Genomic DNA, 21,695 nt, shown 5'->3' with positions numbered 1-21,695 from the left:
ATTGCTTAAATAAGTTGTGACAACTGAAAAGATATTAGAAAAAAGCAGACATGCATAGTAACACAAAATAATACAATATATTTTTACAAGAAAAAAGTTAGTTGCATAGATGAGTCCATAAGTGAACCCATATTTTTAAGAAAATGAATATATATACAATATATATTACATATTTATAGATATATAAATACTTATAAAGATGTCTATGTCTATATAATTGCAAAGATGGAAGTTTGGATAGGCGCACACTGTACGTTTACTAGTGGCACCCTCTATTTCTGAACTGTTTGGATTCCTGTAACAAACTTGGATATGAAACTAGAAACAACTTCACATTTTACTAAATAGAGATTAATTTACATTATGTATGGTGAGATCATGGCTTTGTGAAAGATGATCATCCCTGTACATTTAACGTAGAAAGCATAAGATTTAGAACATCTCAATGTTCTCCATGTTGGCTAATGTTCAACGTTACCCATCTAACCTGGAACATGATCCAATTCCCTCTCTCTCTCTCTGTCTCTCTGTCATTCCCCACCACCACCACCACCACAAACTCAGGGACATGAGAGGTTCGATTTGCAAAGCCATTGGGAAAGAAAAATCTAAGGATTGAAGTGGGTGTTTTAATTCCCAAGGAATTAGACCAGCCCTGAGAACAGTGCTAAGACTTTTCCAGTTAATAAAAACAAGCTGAAGGTCTGTAGGTTACCCCTAAGAAGTGCATGTCTGTACTTTTCACGGGGTAAAATCAGTGATATGTCAATGCCCAGAAATACAGACCCAAAAGTCCTCCTCCTGATCCATGGCGTCCCCTGGAGAATCTTCCAGACATGCCCAAGACATTTCCCAGGCCTGGAGAGAATAGCAAGTGCCAGAAAAAGGCTGCACCCAAAACCTTTGAAGTAGGTCTTCAAATATGGGACCAAGGGAACAACAGAGTGAGACTCCCAACCCAGTGGTCCAGACAGCAAAGCCAAGAAGGCAAGCCAGATCAAGCACCAAACATGGTCACTAGTGTCAAAAGCAAATATAGAATTGGGACCCAGGAACCCCAGGGGAATGCCCAAAGTTACTGCACCAGCTGACTTGTATTCCCTCTCACTCCAGGTGCAAGGTTTGAGCCCAATCCATAAAAACTCCCAGCAGCCTCTGACACCCTCCATGTCACATCCCCACTGCGATACAATTTTGAAGGCCTTTAATCTCTATTTATCCTTCTGGTTGACCCTCTAGGCAAACCAATGTCCGATAATGTCGCAGATACTCAGAGAAGAACAAATCTGGAAGTCTTAGGCATATAACTGTGAAGACTCTCAAGAGCCATCTCCCTGCAGAAGTAATGGCTAGGATGCATTTCAAAGCTGCTAACTGGGAAACCTCAACTTAACTCCGTATCCCATACTCAAGTAATTCAGATATTCAATTGCTAGAATTTTTTATCTGAAGCAAAGAAATTGCAAGTTAATATAAAATAATGGCTGTAAATGAAAATAACTTTTTCTAAGGTAAAATCTGGCTTCATTCATGCCTATTCAATTTCTTCCATCTTATCTATCTCCATTTGTGAAACCTGAATGTGTAAATCAGGAGAGTCGTCAAAAAAAAAAAATTCTCTGGACTTAGATTCTCCAAGGTAAAAGTGGACTTATGATTTGTCACAAATTGTGAATCAAAAATGAATCAGGGTTAATTATCAATTGATCAGAAAGTACAATTAATCAGACTATCCCATTCCCGAAACATTCTATGTAATCAAAGAGTCTATTTACTTTCCTACTGTGTTGTAGCCTTGGAATGCTAGTATTTTAGAGAACATCTTAGAGCTCAACCATGTAATTAATTTCCATCCTTTAACCAATGAAGGAACTGAGGCCTAAGTTGCAATTTAAACAGTCATTATATTTCTGACATGAATAAAAATACATAAATGCAAAAAGGGTTACTCTACCAACAACATTCAAAACAAATTCAATAATCTCCAAATTTGCACATCAGGCAGATTAACTTTGATTCTGAGGAATAACACCAGCTAATCCATTTTTTCATTCCAGGAATTACTCATCCTCCATGTCTCAATGATTCAACCTTCCCTGATCCCTGAAATAGTGTGTAACTCCTGTTTCTACTTGTTCCTACTGACTCTCTATAAAACTGACAATGTATGTTGTCCTTAAGGGGTTTTTCCAAAGTTTGATTTAAATTTAGTTAAGTTTTTAGATTTAGGTGAGTTATAGTTTTACCACTGCCATTTCACTGAGGCCAGCCCCAAGTTCAGTATACTTGGGGTTTTCTGGAATTCCTGTCTGATTTTTGGAAATGAGAATGTTTTGATATTCAAATTTCAGACTTACACGTGTCTCGAATGTCAGGATTTTAGATGGAAATAGAAAGTATTTGTCTAGTACATGTTCATCTGGGTCCACTGCCTTTTCTCCTTCTCTAACTTGCTAATTTCTTACCCAGCTTGATCCAATGAACTTATTGCAAGGGCAGAGGGGCGGCCAGTTAGCTCAGTTGGTTAGAGCGCGTGCTCTTAACAACAAGGTTGCTGGTTCGATTCCCACGTGGGCCAGTGAGCTGCACCTTCCACTACTAAATTGAAGAGAAACAACTTGAGCTGAACTGCTGCTGAGCTCTTGGAGCTGAGCTGCGCCCTCCACAACTAGATTGAAGGACAACAACTTGACTTAGAGCTGATGTCCCGGAAGAAACACATTTACCCAATAAAAATTTTTTAAAAAAAAGCTTTAAAAAAAAATCTTGCATAAATTTTGAGCAGAGTGGATATTCAGGCATCTTAGATGTGAAACACATGTTAAAATGACATTCAACTGAGCTAGACCAATAAATCAGATTCATCAAAACTAAACTGAATTGAAAACTTAGGTCCCCACAAACCTACACATGTGTGTTTTTAGCAGTTTTATTCTTAATTGTCCCAAATTGGAAGCAACAAAGATGTCTTTCAATAGGTAAATGGACAAACTGTGGTATGTATATCCATAGTAAGGAATATTATTCAGCAATAAGAAGAAATGAACTATCCAGTCACAAAAAAAATGGGAGAATCTTAAATACATATTGCTAAACGAAAGAAATCCACCTGAAAAGGCTACATACTGTATGATTTCAACTATATGACATTCCAGAAAAAGCAAAACTATGGAAACAATAAAAAGGTCAGTGGTCGCTGGGGGTTCAGGAGGAGGGAAGGAGGAATAGGGGATTTTTCAGGTCAGTGAAACTATTTTGTATGATACGGTAATGGTACCCTGTTTCCCCAAAAATAAGACCTAGCTGGACAATCAGCTCTAATGCGTCTTTTGGAGCAAAAATTAATATAAGACTCGGTTATATTATATTAATTTATGTTAATTTATGTTAACTTATGTTAACTTATGTTAATTTGTGATGTGATGTGATGTATTATATTATATATTAGTCATGCAGGGTCTCTGGTACCGCACCTCGCACAAGAATGCAGGACATGGTAAGGCCTAAAAGGAACAACCTAGCCATAGATAGGGGAGTCATACCACTATATTTTCGATGACAGCTGGTTGAGACACAAAAGCAAACATCGCCAGTACTCCAACCAGGGGTCTTCCTGCACCCCAGTCTTGCTGGTGACAGGGCGAGACACAGGAAGTAGGATCCACATGATCTGCAATCTGCTAACCCCACTTGCTGCACACTTGCTAACCCCTCTTGCTAGCCACAATCCGCCATCCACTTCTCTGCCAACCAACCAACCCCCCAGCGTAGCCATGGCAGTTATATTAGTGGCTAATAGCTTACTGGTTACAGTTGATGGCCATCCGATTACCAAGCCAGCACTTTTCCACGTGAGGCCAAGAGCCTGGATATTGCTCTCTGGGACTCTGTCCCCACTATTATATTATATTACATTATATTATATTATATTATATTACCCAGTATTATATTATATCATATTATGTCATATCATATCATATTATGTTATATAAGACCTGGTATTATATTATATTAGACACGGTCTTATATTATAGTAAAATAAGACCCGTTCTTATATTAATTTTTGCTCCAAAAGATGCATTAGAGCTGACTGTCCGGCTAGGTCTTCTTTTCGGGGAAACATGGTAGACACATGATATTATGCATTTGTCAAAACCCATAGAAAACAAAGAATCAATCTTAATGTAAAGTATGGACTTTAGCTAATAATATTGTACCCATATTGGTGCAGTAATTGTAACAAATGTACCACACTAATGCAAGACATTAATAATGAGGGAAACTGAGGCAGGGAGTAATATGGGAATTCTGTACTTTTGTTCAACTTTTCTGTAAACCTAAAACTGCTCTAAATAACAAAACCTATTATTTGTTTTTAATTGTTGAAACTACCATCAGTAACACAGCATGCTTTAGCTCTCTAGGTAATTACTGTTAATAGAAACAAGTTTTTAGTGACTTGATCATTTTAGCAAATTGGCTTTTGCCAACCTGATTTTCAGCAATTTGGCCTGCCTTCTGCTGAAGCCACATGGGATCTTTCTCTTCCCTTCCCCCAGCCACCTGCAAGCCTCGCTGGATCTTACCCTTCACATCTCAGCTCTCATCGTACGTGAATATGGAAGGGAGAATAATAACCACCTCCCCCAAGACATCCAAGTCATAATCCCTAGAACTTGTGAATATGTTATCTTATATGGCAAAAGGAACTTTGTTGATGTGATTAAATTAAGGACCTTGAGATGAAGACATTATCCAGCTGGACCCAATGTTAATCACAAGAGTCCTTAAAAGGGAGAAGCAGAGTGATGTGATCGCTGGGTTTGAAGATGAAAGAGGGCCACGGGCCAAGAAATGCAGGCAGTCTCTAGAAGAAAGAAAAGGCAGGGAGTGGATTCTCCTCTTGAACATCCAGAGGGAACACAGCATACAGACAACCTTGATTTTAGTCCAATGAGATCTGTAACATCCAGAACTGTAAGATTACAAATTCGTGTTGTTGTAGGCCACTTCATTTGTGGCAATTTGTTACAGCAGCTATAGGAAACGCATATCCTCTATTTCCTTCGCTAGTCACCAAGTTCCTTAATTGTATGGCGTATATCTATTTGGCCACTGTGAAGCTCCCCAAATCTCATGTCATGTGTAGCATAGAGTCAGTACTCAGTAAATATTTGTCAAAGGCAGGACTTCTCACCCCAAACCGGATAGGTATCATTGTCCTAATGTTAACAGATGCGGACACAGAGACTCAGAGAGGTGACACCATTGGCCCAAAGTCACACAGCAATAACATAGCTGAGCAGGGATTTAAAACCAGGTACATCCAGTGCCAAAGCCTGTGCCCTTAAAAAAGAGGATAATAATTACACGAGGATAATACCATGTAATTAGCATCGTTACAGAAGCATAGAGATCGCTGTGGGAAATGGAGGAGAAGCAGCACTGCCAGTGCTGGTAAGATGAGACCTCACAGAAGGGAATATTCTGGAAGACTTCAGGAGGAATTTTCTAGGTGGAAAAGCAGGATGTAAGTGTTATTTTTTTCAGATAAATTGAAATTGTTTTGTCTGTTGGGTAAAAGGTAGGACATATGGGGATGGAAGTTTAAGGGAAGAGAAAATAAGAGTTTAGAACCATCAATGGAAGGTAGTTTGGCGTAAGTGGTGCCTAGAACAAGTTCCCTCTGGGTGTAGAGTACTGAGGCAGACAGGCTCTTTGAAGTCGACTTTCCCTTTCTTCCTCTGAAGCTTGGTGTATCTGAATGAAATGCCTGAACCTGTGCCTTCAGCTGGCCACGCTGTCATAGGATAAAATCAGTGCTTAACTAGTCCAGAACGATTCCAAACTTTTGTCTAGTATAAATAATGCTGCCATGTGCACCTTACTACATAAGCACTTTTTCCATATTTGGAATATGTCCTTGCCAGAAGAGGTGTTACCATGCCAACGCCTGTGATTATAAAGGCTAATACCACATGCAGCCAAATTCTTTCCAAAATAACTCTACAGTTTACCCTGTCACAGGCAATGACTCGAGTGCTCATTTCCCTGCACCTTCTCCAGAGGAAGGCACTGCACTTATATATATATATTACATATTTATATATATGTAAAATAGTATTGTATATCATATATACTATATATTTTTATGTATTACATATATATTTTAATTTGCTAAATTTGATAGATGAAAAATGTAATCTCAGTGCTGTTTTAATTTGGATGTTTTAATTATTAGCGAGGTTGAACATTTTCCATATTTTTACAATATTTTCACTTTTAGAATCTCATTTGTGAATTGGAAAGGTCATTTTTTTTAAAAGGATAGTTTATTGAAAGCAAAGGGTCAGAGCTCCCGCGAGGGAGGGGGTCCTGAATGGGGGTGCCCAGTGACTAAGGCAAAAGCTCTTACTTTTATACCTTCCCTTGCCTGCTTGGGGAAGGGGGCTGGCACCTTCTAATGGAATTCATCTATCAGGTTTGTCCTGCTTGCCCACTCTAAAGAGATTAACAAACCCATTCCTATCTATCAGATCTGCTCCTTTGTCTGGCCAAAAGTGATTTATGAGATAATTTATTAACCTCGAGGCCCATTCTCATATCTTTGTCCTGGAGTGAAGGAGACATTCCAGAACCTGGAGTTTCAGGATATGGCTGCCTTTTGCTTATTCCACCAGGGACCTTCCTGCCTGCCTAACGACATGCTAACTAACCTGTCTCAATCCCCCCTCTGAAGATGTAACCCTAACTGCCATTAGGGAATAGGGGCAATAACTGCTCTGGCTACTTCAGGCTGAGGAAGGGCGTAGAGAGAGGCCCGCAGCTAGGGCTTGGGAAAGATCATTTTTAAAACAGAATAAGGTGAAAGGTAGAGAAAGCAGGCATAAACAAGTACAAGTTTCTCCTAGAAGGGAAAAGCTGATCTTTTCTGGCTGCTCTCTCTCACTGAATAAGTACCTCCCTGAGCTTTGGGGGTGGGGGGGGAGCTTCCTCACCAGCATAGCTGCTCGAGAAGCCCCAGGCACACCTTCCCCTCTTCCTTCTCTCTCTGCAGCAGAGCTGTGCTTAGTGGTCAGGACCCCTTCTGTCAACCAGCAGCTCCAGTGGCCCTGGAGCAGCTGGGAGGGCAGGAAATCCCAAGACTGTGCTGAGTCCACTTTTTTATGTCCAGGTGTTCCCTCAGCAACGGGGGGCCCATAGCTAGTTGGGGTATCTGCAAGGATTTCCTGTGCAAAAGAGTTCCCTCAGCTCCCCTCTCCTGTCTCTCCCTGCCCACCCAGAGCCCGGGCCTCCCTTCTTCTATGAACCACCCTTCTCCACAGTGCTCAGCATTCCCAAAAGACTCCTTCCTCCAGGGCCAGCAGTAAGATGAGGCAAAAAACACAGAGCGATGGAAGTGCATGTCTTTCTTTAAAATTTTGTTCATGGGGGGAGGAGGGTTGCATTAATTTTGATTTTTTAAAAATATTGCACAAAAGTGTTATCTTGATTACTAAAGGTTTTGTGTGTTTTTTCCCCTTGGGCACGCCTCTAAATTTTATCCCCAAACCCAGTGGCTGACTGTAGTCCTGACCCTGCCTTCCTCCCACTCAGCAGAGACCCCTCTCTCTACCAAGAACCCTCTCTCAGTCACATTAGGGTGTGTGGGGACAGAACCCCAGAAAGCAGTTTCCAGGCTCTCGGCCTCACGTAGAAAGGTGCTGGCTTGGGTAGTAAATGGCCCTCAACTGTGATCAGATGGCCATCAGCTGTGGCTAGTTGGCCGTCAGCTGTAACCTGTAAGCCATTGGCCACTAATATAACTGCTGTGGCTACGCTAGCAGAGAAGATGGGGGCTAGCAAGAGCGGAGTGCAGAGAGGTGGATGCCGCCAGCGATTATATAGTGATATGACTCCCCTACTTATGGCTCCGTGGGTGTTCCTTTTTTGCCTCTCCATGTCCTGCGTTCTTCTGTGGGGAGCGGGACAGGAGGCCCCGCCGTAAGCCCTGCACGACAGGGTGCAAATGATTTCACCACTACATTTCTTCCAGAGGCACTTAGAACTTTTTTTTTTAATTTACAGAATACCTGATTCTTCTGTGAATACTTCAGCAAAAAAACAACATCAAAATCACCCGTAATCGGTCGGCCTGGTGGCTCAGACGGTTAGAGCTCCATGCTCCTAACTCCTAAGGCTCCCGGTTCGATTCCCACATGGGCCAGTGGGCTCTCAACCACAAGGTTACCTGTTCAACTCCTCGAGTCCCGCAAGGGATGGTGGGCAGCGTCCCCTGCAAATAGCAACGGCAACTGAACCTGGAGCTGAGCTGCGCCCTCCACAACTAAGACTGAAAGGACAACAACGTGACTTGGAAAAAAAATCCTGGAAGTACACACTGTTCCCCCAATAAAGTCCTGTTCCCCTTCCCCAATAAAATCTTTTTAAAAAATCACCCATAATCTAGAAAACCAAAGATAACTGCCATTCATATGCTTATAAAAAATACAAAAGTGCTGAGATGGGGCTAGGGGTGGCTCTTGAACCTGCTCTTCCTAACCAGGATCGTAAATATGCTTCCTCAGCAGCTTAGATGGACAAGCTGTAGAAGTATGGGTGGGTAGGATTACGTATGCCTGGAAAACCCTCTAGACAATGACTCTGTAATTTACCCCGGGAGGTTGGGATTTGAGGTGCTGAGGCAGAGCCTTTGATGTTATGTGCTTTTTTGCTCTATAAGCGTCTGAATCATATTGCTATTACACAATGAACATGTGTTACATTCGTGCTTTTTTAAAGTACCAATAAAAATCAAAAACAAATGACCCTGAGTTTTCTGGAAATTAATTTGGGGAACTTATTCAATAATGTTGTAGGGGTTTTGTTGGGTATCCGATGGGCATGCGTCCTATTTGGGAGACCACCTCAGGGATGGTGTGGATGCCTGATCGTGGCGTTGTGCACCAGAGGCTAAACATTAATGAATGCCAACTATAATTTTATGTGTGTGATGTGATGGCTGGGTGTGAGGTCGGAGGGATGGTGGGTGGGGGGAGGGGGGTTCACAGTGTGAGGGATGTAGATGGTGGGCGTCTAAGTATTACCTTGTCTTGTACACCTGAAACTAATAAAAAAATAAAAATAAAAATAAAACAAATGACCCATGGTATCCACAAGTGGTCCTTTCTGCTCACAGGCCTCGCAGGGAGGAGAGGTCACCATGAGAGGGTTGGTCTTGTCCACAGCATATGTGGGAGCTGGGGGGGGGGGTCTTCCCTGGATTTGAATCTCCCCCCCAGCCAGGTGGAGCATCCTAAAGGTAAAGCCTTGGCCTTGGCACAGGGAGATGGCCACATGCCTGTACCACGGCCCCTTCCCTGCAGGTTGGTCCATGTCTCGCTAGGGTTGTTACTTTTATTCTAGTCTGAACAGGCATAATTGTTCTTCTTTTAATGATTTAAAAGAAAAAACTTTTTTAATTCTTCACTTTTAAAGTTGCACAGATTTTATTGTAGAAAAATTGAAAAGTAAAATAAGGAGAAAAAAAAAGGAATTCTGTTTTTCCTACCACATGAAATCCCAGAGAAAACAATAGCTAACATTTTGCTGTACAATCGCCAGATATTTTCCTAACAACATATGACTATGGCTTTGTATTTTTTAAATAAAAATGAGGTCTTATTTTATAAATTGGTTTGTAACTTTTTAAACCTCATATATTATAAATGTCTTTCCTGGTGGTTGTTTTAAATCATTATCATAAGGACTAGAAACTATACTTCATTTGTTCTAACAATTCCTTAAAATGTTTAGGGTGATTTCCCCTCATCATTTTCATTCATTATCTCAATTTTTAAAATTAATTTAACTGCAATAAAACCTACAATTCTGACGTACTAATGCTTTCCTGACAATTCTACCTCCTTAACACAACTGTAGTCAGTTTTATCAGCTAGAAAACATTACGGTCCTAGGATTGTGCTGCCCAGATATTATTATCCTCATTGCACAACAGGAAGTTCAAGCCCAGAATCGTTCGCTGTGTGGCTTTGGGCAAGGCACCCACGTAGTCTGAGGTGGAGTGGGATATAGACCCCAAGTGATACATACTTGGTCTGACAATTAAGTTCATGAACTCATCCTAGAAAAAGTGCTACATACCTCACTGATGAATATCACAGCGACCGTCTTATACACTTAGCCTCTCCGGGGTCCCCGGTCTTTCCAGGCTTCTAACTTCCCCATCTGAAACCCCTCCCACAGGACTTTGGTCTAGTGCTTCTAGCTGGCGGAAGCAGCTACACTGAGGCCCTGGGGCCTTTCAGTGTAGTTTCTGCAAAAGGGACCATGTGACTCACAGGCACATGCCATGATCTGAAGCCCACTACTCCCTTTCACTCAGAGCTGAGGACACCTAAGAGGAACACCAGGTTCACTCATAGGCAGACTCCCCGGCCACACTGCCCAGGAAAGGGTAGTACCAGCCTGGGTCAGCCAGGGAGAGACCCGCCAGGTAAGACAGTGGCCCTGGTCCGAGGCTGGTCGGAATCAGGCCAACCACTCTTAGGAGCAGGAATTATGTGGGAATCCTGATTAAACGGGTAGGTGCTAACATAGGACAGGGCAATGAGGAAGCTTGAGCGGGGCATAGATGGCCCACAGGACTGGTCAACTGCCCAGATGTGGCCATCAACAGAAGTGCTGACCAAGGCCTGAAGTAAATACCTGTTATTCCAGAGAACTTTGGTCTTTTTCAACCCCCAGTTCAGGACCTGGATCTTTGGGGATGGAGGAAGCTTAGTGTATACATTTGATAACAACGGATTATATCCTCAGGGCAGATTCCAAAAGGCAGAGCAACCACACCCTGGAGCAGTGTAGGTAGAGATGTAGACACCTGTATTTCTAGGGATCTCAGACATTTGTGGCCACTTATGAACTCATCGCTTCAAGCAGCTATTCTTTAAATAGAAAATGTAATGTTCCATGAGGAGTAGAGACTCAGCACTGCAGGGTAAGAGCGGAGATGAAAGACCCTGGTGACCATTTTTTCAGCGTGTCACCTTGCGTCCATCACTCAACAAAACTCAGTCCAACCTTCAGTCCTCAGGCCAGGTTTCAACCTCTCAGAGGGCTGCAAGACTATCCACTGTTTTCACTCAAGCAAGGCCTTCTGGTGGGGTTGGGGGTCTCAGTCCCCCTCCCCTCAACAGCTTATTCGAGTATTCCAGTGCCATGCCATGCCATATTCTCCCTTGAGGTGTTCTGGGCACACAGATCTCCCCATCTTATCGCATGCCCAGTGCTGTCTTAGCACTTTTTAAGAACTGATCCCCCATAGCACCTGCCCCAGAATCTTGCTCTCATAACCCTGTCCTTTTAGTGTGAGGAGAGGAGCTTAACCTGTTTCTTCTGATTAGTGTCCTGCACGTGTGTTTGCCCCTTAACAAGAGCATAGGCCCTCTGAGGGCAGAAGTCAATCTTCTTCTGACTTTTGAGAGCCACACAGATCTCTGGCTCCACAAACATCAGAACACCTAAGGGTTTGGACACGAAGACAATTAAACAGTGAGCAAAACTTGGACCCTAGAGAAACGCAAAGAAAACATAATTCAGTGTTTATGAAGCTTTCGGTGCAGGGAGGAGTTTTAAACCTTGGTGTGTAATAGATGAAATCATAAAAGATGAGCTCAACAAACTTGACTGTATAAAGTATTTCCAAAATACATATACATATTTAAGTATAATTATCATTTTACAGATGAGGATATGAAGCTCAGGAAGGTTGAGTCATGTAAACAAGGGCACATCCCTCAGTTTGAAAGGAGAAGAGCCGGGATGCCAGAGGACATAGTCAATAATATTATAGTAACTATCTATGGTGTCAGATGGGTACGAGACTTATTGGGGGATCACTGCATAAGCACATAAATGTCTGACCACTCGTTAGACATTTAGATAGCATACACATATCCTCTGTTCTCAGAACTGTGTCAAGATCCAGGAACACAGAGGTAAATGAGACAGAAGTTGACCATAGCCTAATAAGGAAGACAGGCAAGGAAACATGATTACATATAGAGTGATAAGTGCAGTTAGAAATATGCAGCGGACTTTCAGAAAAAGTCCCTAACCCAGACCTAGAGGCAGGAGTAGAGGTCAATGCAAAGGCTTAAAGATGTAGGCCAAGGAACCATCCCCACACCCCCAATCCCCAATCCCCTTGGAGTGGAGTGGAACAAGTAGTTTCATGTGGCTGCGGTTCATAGTGGGAATGTTGAGGGTGAGAGTTATGGGTCAGCCATCCTCTGTCGTTACAACTTTTCTTATTCTTTATTCTCCTCTCTCTCTCTCTCTCTCTCTCTAAATCTCTCTCTAAATCTCTCTCTCTCTCTCTCTCTCTCTCTTCCCCCCCTTCCCTTCCTCCCTCTCCCTCTCCTAAAATATAGTTGTAAAAACAGTGCGATATCAATGAGATAAGTAGAACTTTTAGTCCCATTCTTGGGTGTTTGTGTTTTTTTTAATTTAAAAAAATTTTTTTTCTATTACAGTTGACATTCAATATTATATTAGTTTCAGGTGTAAAGCAGAGTGGTGAGACATTCATATAACTTACAAAGTGATTCCCCTCATAAGTCTAGTACTCTTTTGACACCATACATAGTTATTACAATCTTATTAACTATATTCTTTATGCTGTACTTGACATCCCTGTCATGAGGGGGTTAAAAAAGCACTTGAAACTGGGATCTACCCCCATAAGAAAATTGTAGTATGTTTCAAAAATTAATAGTTCTCTGTGAAAAAATATTTAAGATCATTGCAGCCTTTGAAAACAAAAGATAGAGTAAATATAGCATTTAAATATCTACGAATAGTCTTTTGTTTTACTTTCACAAATATTTAGCTGTGATAATTTCTGTTAAAAAAGAAAGACTTCAGTTGGTTTCTAATCCACTGATACAATCCAGCATGACCTGGGCAACAGTCATCTGTGAACAGTGAGCTCTAACACTCACTGTTCCCAAAGATACATAATGATGAATGTTATGGATTTGCGCATTGGGGTTTAAAATTGCCTTGTGCTACCCTTATACATATAAACAGTGTAAAGAGTTTAAGATGAGAACATTAAGGCTGATGAGAAAAGCTTTCCTCTTCTCCTGAACAACAAGCTGGATCAGATATGCAGAAGTTTCCTTCTTGACCCTTGTCTAACCTTCAGCCCAAAATGCACAAAGCTTCAAAGATAAAGCAAATCCCAGAAAGCAGCCTTAATGAAACCCAACAATCTACTGAGTCTTTGAGAAATCTGATTTTCCTACTTTCCTCAAACACATGCTACTGGGAAAGGAGAAGCTGATGACTCAGAGGCGAGTTACAAGGCCTTGTTGGAGGTGGTAAGACTCATAGCCAGCTATTCGAAAGCAGGTGTCCGAAGTATCTGGTTTCCTGCTGCCCGACTTTTCTGGAGTGAGAGCATACGGTTCTGCCATCTTCATGGATTTTTAAAATATATTAAGAGTTTTTAAATTCCTGGCAACAATGTCTTAATTAACATCCTCACTTATTTAGGTAGAAATTTTTAACAGTTTGATCTTTTTAAAAATGACAATGGCATTCTATGAAGCTAACCAACAGCTCCTCTAATTTAAAGCTCATTTTTGTTAAAGCTGGAGATTTCTAGTGTAGGCAAGGAAAGAAAAATGTCAGCCATTTCCTACTCAAGATGAACTTTTCATTAATATGAAATTTAGATGATATTTATTTTTCCTACAACAAAATATGTACAAAAATGGACATTTTGGTTACATTTAGGGGACAGCAAATGAGAATTATAAACTATTAATGGCAAAATTATCCACTAGTCCAAATAAAGATACTTTGCATACTGTATATATTTGGATATAACCAGTATTTTGCTTTGATTGGCTGATATACATGCTTTCACCAGAAAATCCATACATTAACATGCATCTATACATACTTATACCAAGTTTTACACACACCAAAATCTTTTTGACTTTAAAATGAACTTGAACTATATGCATGTATCTATGCAGGTGCTGTGTATAATTTTAGGCCTTTCCATAATCGGTACGTGAGACACCAAACGTTGAACTCTGCACTCACTATGTAGGTCCAATCTGTAAATAAACCCTCTGACTTATGAAAAAGAAAAAATTCTGATAAAGGTGAATAATACCCCATCCCCCACCCCCCCAAAAAAATGCAACTAGAAAGTCCAGGAAAAACAAGAATGAGGATCTAATTATAACATACTACTTAGCTTTGAAATCAATAATCTTTATATGCTGTGACAACATAAATAGTAATTACATTGTTTTTCATTATAAGTCTTTTGGAAATATTTGGATTTTTAAAGCATATGCTTGCATTGCCTGATTTTTTTTTTCTTTTTTCTTTTTTTTTCTTGGTTTAGGATTTATTTATTTATTTATTTATTTATTTATTTATTTATTTATTTATTTTTAAGGAGGGCACAGCTCACAGTGGCCCATGTGGGGATCAAACTGACTACCTTGGTGTCATTAGTACCATGCTCTAACCAGCTGAGCTAACCAGTCACCCTTATTACCTGATTTTTTTAAGTTTGTTAATTCTCCTCAGCCAAAAACCCTCTACACCTTTCTATTCAGATTTTGTTTTATATATCTCAATAAGAACTTCTTATTTTCCTTAAAAGATGGGTCCTATGCTTCTCATTAAATTTTTAAAAGGATGAAACAAGAAAAGAGGATTTTGATCATTATTTTAAAGATAGATCCTACTGGCTGCTCTAGAAAGAATAAATTGGAGATGTAAGTACAATCGCCAATGGTTTTGCCTTTCATTTGCCACTAACGCCACATAATACGAAATAGTCCTAGTGGTGTGTTTCTAGGGGTCAGTTTCCAACAGAGAGTATTAAAAAAAGCAACAGCCTAAACATTGTACAAAATAGCACATGGGGTCAGCATGAAGGGTCTGTGTGATAACCTGTTTTCTTCTTTGTTCATTTAAGAAAAAAAATGGAGCCTCCCCCACTGTGTAGAGAAAAGTCACAGAGCAAAGCTGGACGCAGCACCAACCAGCTCAAGCTCTGGTAAAGCCCCGAAATGACAAGATTCCAAAACCAGTCAAAGGTTTAGAGCAGAGGGATAGCCCAGGGGGCACTAAGCAAGTTCAGACAGTCCCAAGCCTTCCCCCAGGCAGAGCAGAGAGGCTCTTCTCTTTGCAGGTGCAGGGAGCTGGGACCAGGGCTTAGGAAGCTGGTCTGAACCTAGAGCCTTGAGGATCAGGAAGGCTGGGTCAAAATAGGACCAGAGGACGTACAGGGACAGGTTGCGCTTCACACCCCAGTGAGGAATGTAGGAGTCTCCTGGGGAGGGAGGACATCTGCCTCTTCTGGAGCAGGTCCTACAGTCACCTGTGCCTGTCCACATCTGAAAGACACTTGTGTTTGTCATGTGTCTGATCATGCTACAGAGTGTGATTTTTCCTCTACTGTGGCCCAACCATTTCCCTGCAGCTCTGGAAAGCACAGCCATGGTCACTGTCTGTCTGATTCTGACAAGGTACCATCCACATTAAACAAGACAAATTCAGCACCACTTAACCACACGGCCACAAAGGAGGTGTGCGTAGGGAAGGGTGAAGAGAGACAACACACCGGTGTGCTTCGTGTCAGGCAAACTCAGATTTTGTTTTATCTATCTCAATAAGTTGGGGCTGATCCCAGTTTCAAAGAACACTGTATATTCTATTCCCCTCCTCAAACAGATCCACCAAACTTTTCCTTTACATAAGCATTTCTATGTAAGCACTTGAATAAGATTGTTTATGATATATGTGCTGATTCATACCTTTTCAGGAACATCTAGCTAATTTGACCATGGGCCCCTCAACTTCCACGGAACGTTCCCTCTCTTGGGCCTGTGGTTGTTCTTTCCTTGTTGTAGCCCTATATCTCTGCCTCTTTCTCTGCCCCCTCTCTCCTCCTGCCAAAACACAGGCATTCACCGAGAATGCTTCTTTGGGGACTGCTTACCCCTTCATTCTTTCTCCTCAATTGAGTGACTGTCACCTACTTCTTTTAATTGTCACCTCTGTGCTGATAACAGCTGACAATCAACAACTGCTTATTATATGCCAGGCACTGTACTAAGCTCTGATTTCATCCTCAAAACAATCCTGTGGAGTAGACACTGTTATTATCCCCATTTTCATACATGGGAAAAACTGAAGCTTGTGGGAATTGAAGCAACTAACTGCCCAGCGAGTAAGGGACAGACCCAGGATTCGAATCCAGGCAGTCTACCTCAGAGCCTCTGCTGGTAACTCATGCCACTGCTCTACTTCATGCTGTTCTGTGCACTCCCTCCCCTGGACACCCTTTCCAAAGGGCTGGGGTCATCCACCAGCCCTTCAGACCCAGAATGTTGACCACCGGACATCAGAGAGCACTCACTGACATGTTTGCACTGTTTATTAAAATACTTCCAAACCCTGCCACCTGTCCCTTCACCAGACATCCATCCAAGACTTTCCCACATCCAGCAACCCAAGCATGGTGCTGGGGGCTTTAGGATACTGTGCCTTGGTTCTCACTGGTGCTACACTTGTGGTAAAATATTGTTACTGTCGTTTCTGCCTCCTCCTCCCTCTCTCTCCAGATACCAGTTCCTCCTCCTAACTAACTTCCTTATTTCTGGGGCCCATACCTCCTTCTCCAGTTTACTTTACAGGAGCCCTCCTTTCCTCTTCCCTACTGCTCACCTTCAATTGGTGGCCTCATGTCGTGGCTTTGAACTCTTGTACCCTCTGCCATTCCTCCCATCTGTCTCTTCCTTTGTCCCTCCCTATGGTCTCCACCCTGGAACAGATCCCTTTTATCCCCGGCCCAGTTTCTTTGGCCCCTGGTGGACTCGCCCTACGCCCTGCCCCATCTTCCTCCAAATCCTTGAGGCTAGGCATTCAAGGCCAAAGCCTCACTTTCTCATGAGAAATCTACCTGCTAAGCAAGGTGGTGGTCTTACTCTGCAAATGCCCCCTCCATTAGAGCTCTTTATACAGAGAAGGTATTTCATGAATATGTATTAAATTCAGTCAACTGATTCCTGCTTGTTTGCAAAGTTTCCTACCTTACCCTATCGCAACACTTTCATCCTTGAAACATGAAAATCATTGTCATCCCCTCAGTGCTCACAACAACCTTGCCTCCCTACTGCCTGAGAGGGTGAAAGCCTAACAGGCAGCCGCTGAGATCCCCAACAGTTTCCCTGCTGCCCCTCTTCTCCCAAGTCCTGGCTGACTATCCCATCCACCTGACTCTTCAGCATCCAATGCAAAGCACTATGGCAGTTGCTGGGAGCTCAGCTGATGGTGATACCCAGGGCCCATCCTCCAGGAGCTCATGATTGGAGCTGGAGGAGAAAGACATATTTATATGAAGGTCCAGTGGTGACCTACCAACTTCCTCTGGCACTGCCACAGAAGACAGACATGCAGACAGCTATGCTGGGACACTTACTCAGCACGACCCTCCTGAAGGCACTCACTGAGCATTTGGTCCAAGCAGTCCTGCTCTACTATTTAACAGCTCTAGGGCCTTGGCAATGTTGCTTAATCTCTCTGCCACTCAGTTTCCTCACCTATAAAATGGGATGGGGAGTAAGCTAGCTCATGAGGTAGTTGTGAGGCATAAATGAGTGGTGTGTGTAAAGCATTTAGAATGAGCTTTCCACAGAGTCTGTGCTCAGTAATATTGGCTATTAATTGTTTTTATTATTTGACATAAAATGTCACAGGAAATTAGAGATGGGAGATACCCTTTGCAAACTATCTCAGAATCTCAGATACCTTTTGAAAATATAAGCCCAAAAAGTTCTCACTCTCCAAACCATCACACAACCTCTAAATCCCAACCCAGGCTTCATTTCTTCATTTCTGCCCCCTTCCTACTTCCCGCACGCACATATGTATCAGGAGCAGCTGGGGGGCTGCCTTACTGTGGCCTGGGAGCCCCTGAGGATGGAGACTGCAGCTCTCAACCATCACACGTCCTATTGGCCTTACAGATCCATTTTACTCATTCAACAACTATTTGCCAAGCCCCCATTATGTGTCAGCCTGTGCAAGGTGCAGTGGCATTGAAAGCCAACACAGTACCTGTCCACAAGATGCTCACGTGTTTGTAGGTCCCCAAATTCAAAAGCATAAACTAACAAATGCTATGAAGGAACTGAATGTGCACCAGGTGAGCCGGTGATTGGGGCCTATGTGGCTCAATCAGGAAAGGCTTCCCGGAAGAGGTGACATCTGGGTTGAGATCTGAAGACTAGGGGTCACACTTTGGGGGTAGGGAGGGGAGGCACGTCTCTCTGTGCTGCTTTTTCCCACAATGTTTGTCATGGGACCTAAAAGTCCCATATTCTATCTGAAGAATTCCCAGGTCTCCTCACAGGGCTAGCTATGATATCATTCACTCTCTGTGAATCTCTGCAGCTCTGTATTCTATAGGTGGGCAGTGCCCCAGGAGAACCTCAAAAACTGCAGGAAAGGGGACTTCAAAAGGCAGGACATAAACTGTCCCTGAGGCCACATTGCCAGGTTTCTCCACCCAGCAGCCCCCGATGGGGGACAGGGACCTGCCAGGCAACTGTGAAGCTAAATGCAGAGCATGCAGGGTCCCAAGGAAGGAGTTGGAGCCACTTGGCAGCTGTCGGTCAACTCTGAGGTGTGCTGACTGCCTGCTGCTGCCTCAAAGGGATGAGGGCAGTTCTCCCAGCTCCTGCCTCAGCCGGTCCTACCCAGATTGGATGGCTCCACCAGCCCTAGGGTCTCACATATGTCATCCTGGGCTGGGGTCAAGGCCTGGGGGGGGGGCGGGGGCGTCTCAGGAAACAGGGCTGCCGTGTGAGACAAGCTTTTGCAAGAGAAGCGCTCTAGGGTCTGCAGGGGAAAGTCGGGCGCTAACCGGGCTCTGACAGGCTGTACGTTTCTGCGGACCTGGAAACAACCATCCCTTGAGGGTGACTGCCGCTGTCAGCCCCGCGAAGCTCACCCAGGTTGTCCCACATGCGCGCACCGCGCAGCCCCTGGGGTCTCCGGCTACTGTCCCCGACCGCGTCGCTCCTCCCTCGGGGTCTCGCTTTCCTCATCCGCGTCCGCTGCAGCGCTCGCCCCGAGCAGCGGGACCCGGTCCCCACGGCCGCGCAGCCCCCGCTGGCCCCGCGCCCCGCGATCGGCCGCGCTCCCCCCCGACTTACCCAGAAGTTCGTCTTGAACAGGGAGCCCGTCATGGCCGCGCGTCCGCGGGCGCAGAGCAGAGCGCGCGCCGGGAGGCCGTGCAGTCGCCGCGCTGGCCCCGCTGCCCAGCTCCGGCCCTGCCCCGCCGGCCCGAAGGCCCGCCCCCGGGTGCTAAACCACGCCCACTCCGACGGCCGCGTGGGTGCGCTCCGCCCCCTTCCCGGCGGGGACCTGGAGGCCCGACCGCCGCTCCCACTCGCAAGCCGGTTTAAAGCCCCACGGCGTCCGCCCACGGCCATTTAGTGGCCCTCGGTCCCCCCTCCTCTTCAGGAGGCCTCGGAGAATCGGAAGGAAAAGTCTCCGGGATACGGCTCCGTTCCTGCCCTCAGCCCCATCCTCCCTCGACCGAATTCCTCGGAGAGATCCAGGCTCAGCGAGGTGATGGAGGGCACCCGCCTGATCAGAAGGTAGCCGCGTGGATCGGCTGTCAGCTCCGTAAAGCCGAGGACTGACGATACCAGCGGCCACGTGAGGTGGAGACGCTTGAGCGAGCCGCGTCCACGACCCCAGGTGCGCTGGCTTCAGAGCAGCCTCGGCCACGTGTTAGTCTAAAAGTCATAAACAAATCATTCACACTTTCCCCCTTGACTCTAAGTCCCTTAGAAGGGTCTTTACAGAGTGTCCAGGAGCTCAGCCCTGAAAGATAGTTTGCCAGCTCTAATTTCCCATTCTCAGAACCCAAAACCCTTTTCTACCAATCCCACTCCAGCTGTAGGAGCCCTGAGCTTCCTTCCTCTCCCTCCATTCTCTCATAACAGTAACACCCTCATAAACATAACCCCGGGGCAAGTTGGACTCATCCCTGCTTTGTAGTAATATGGCACTCTGGGCCCTGAGCCCAAACTGAAGCCCAGAGAGGCTGACTGACTTGCCCAAGATCACAGAGTACTTAAGGGATGAAGAGCTGGTTTAGAGTTCTGCCCTTCTAAACTGGGTCAGTCAGGGCCAAAGACACATCACTCCTAGGGCAGATGTACTCGAGGAGGACAGGATGAAGGTGAAAGGTACCAAGATTGAGTGCTCATGCCCAACTCACATCCCAAGGCATTTGCCTATTGAACAGGATCTAATTCAGTCCAGAGATAGTGAAAGATCAATTGTTGGGGGGCATTTGAAGGACAACTAAAATATTCTGCCTGGTAATGTCACGCCCAGTCTCCCTGGGATGCAATTTCATCAGTGGAGTTGTCCGCAACCACAATGATGGAGCTGTGGCCTCCACCCACTGGGTCACTCCAAGGGCATGCGTCCTTTCATCTGGTTGTTCATCTCTTTGGAAAGCAGTGAAGTTAGAAGGAAGACTGACAGCACCATCAGGAGGCAGCAGAGGCCGTGGAGGGCACCAGGACAGGCTAAATGGCAAGGGGCCTAAGAAATAGTGCCAACTGGGGAAATGAAAGAAGCTGAAGGGCCAAAGGCAGGACCAAAACTTTTCCTGGACGTTTTGAAGATTTAAAACAAATAATTTAGATACAATTCTAATTGCCTAAATTTTAATTTTATACATATATATGTATAAAGTCTTAGGAAGTCTTACAAGCTCTCATGTTACATTGTGCCTTCTTTTCTAGGGTTAGGCCCCAAATATACCTGAATTTTAATTCTCTTCCACCACCTGGTGGCAAGAGTACAAATTGCAAATGGTTGATCACGCAGCTGGAAAATATTATTCATCCCTCAAACATTTATTAAACTCATCACCTGGACAGGTGTTGCAAGTAAAAAGACAAGCAAAATGTGTACTATAGCCAAGGGTCTATAACAAAGTTGAGACATTCCACCAACAAAGTTAAATAACAGTACTACACCAATTATAAAATAATGAAATTTAATGATCACTACATTTAAGATAACCACTTAATATTTTGGCATAATCTCTTCCAATAATATACATTTGCATGGTTAAGTTCTTAATATACACAAAATTTTGAGTTGCTTTTTAACAAATTTCAGAAGCATTTTCTAAAGTCCTTATAAATATATCTTTCATCACACAGTACTACTGGCCAGACACTTTTTTTTTTTTTTTTAAAGATTTTATTGGGGAAGTTGTACAGGACTTTTGGGGAACAGTGTGTACTTCCAGGACTTTTTTCCAAATCAAGTTGTTGTCCTTTCAATTTTAGTGTGGAGGGCGCAGTTCAGCTCCAGGTCCAGTTGCCGTTGCTAGTTGCACGGGGCACAGCCCACCATCCCTTGCGGGAGTCTAAATCGACAACCTTGTGGTTGAGAGCCCGTGCTCCAACCACCTGAGCCATCTGGGAGCTCAGCGGCAGCTCAGCTCAAGGTGCCGTGTTCAATCTTAGTTGCAGGGGGCAAGGCCCACCATCCCTTGCGGGACTCGAGGAATTGAACTGGCAACCTTGTGGTTGAGAGCCCACTGGCCCATGTGGGAATCGAAC

The 21,695-nt window shown here is 43.9% G+C and overlaps 1 protein-coding gene across 1 annotated transcript in view; it reads right to left on the bottom strand.

Annotated features, from left to right (window-relative positions):
• PSTPIP2 (proline-serine-threonine phosphatase interacting protein 2) overlaps positions 1-19,695 on the bottom strand; it is a 78,507-nt gene extending 58,812 nt beyond the window's left edge. Inside the window, exon 1 of the mRNA XM_081078225.1 lies at positions 19,254-19,695. Within this exon, the coding sequence (XP_080934351.1) occupies positions 19,254-19,532 (279 nt within the window). The 5' untranslated portion in view covers positions 19,533-19,695. The remainder of the gene's footprint in view (positions 1-19,253) is intronic.
• Between the last annotated feature and the right edge of the window lie 2,000 nt (positions 19,696-21,695).

Source organism: Rhinolophus hipposideros, assembly GCF_964194185.1.
Source record: "Rhinolophus hipposideros genome assembly, chromosome: 17".
NCBI lineage: Eukaryota > Metazoa > Chordata > Mammalia > Chiroptera > Rhinolophidae > Rhinolophus > Rhinolophus hipposideros.
The sequence above is the reverse complement of the archived record's forward strand: the minus strand, read 5'-3'. Positions and strand labels throughout refer to the sequence as shown.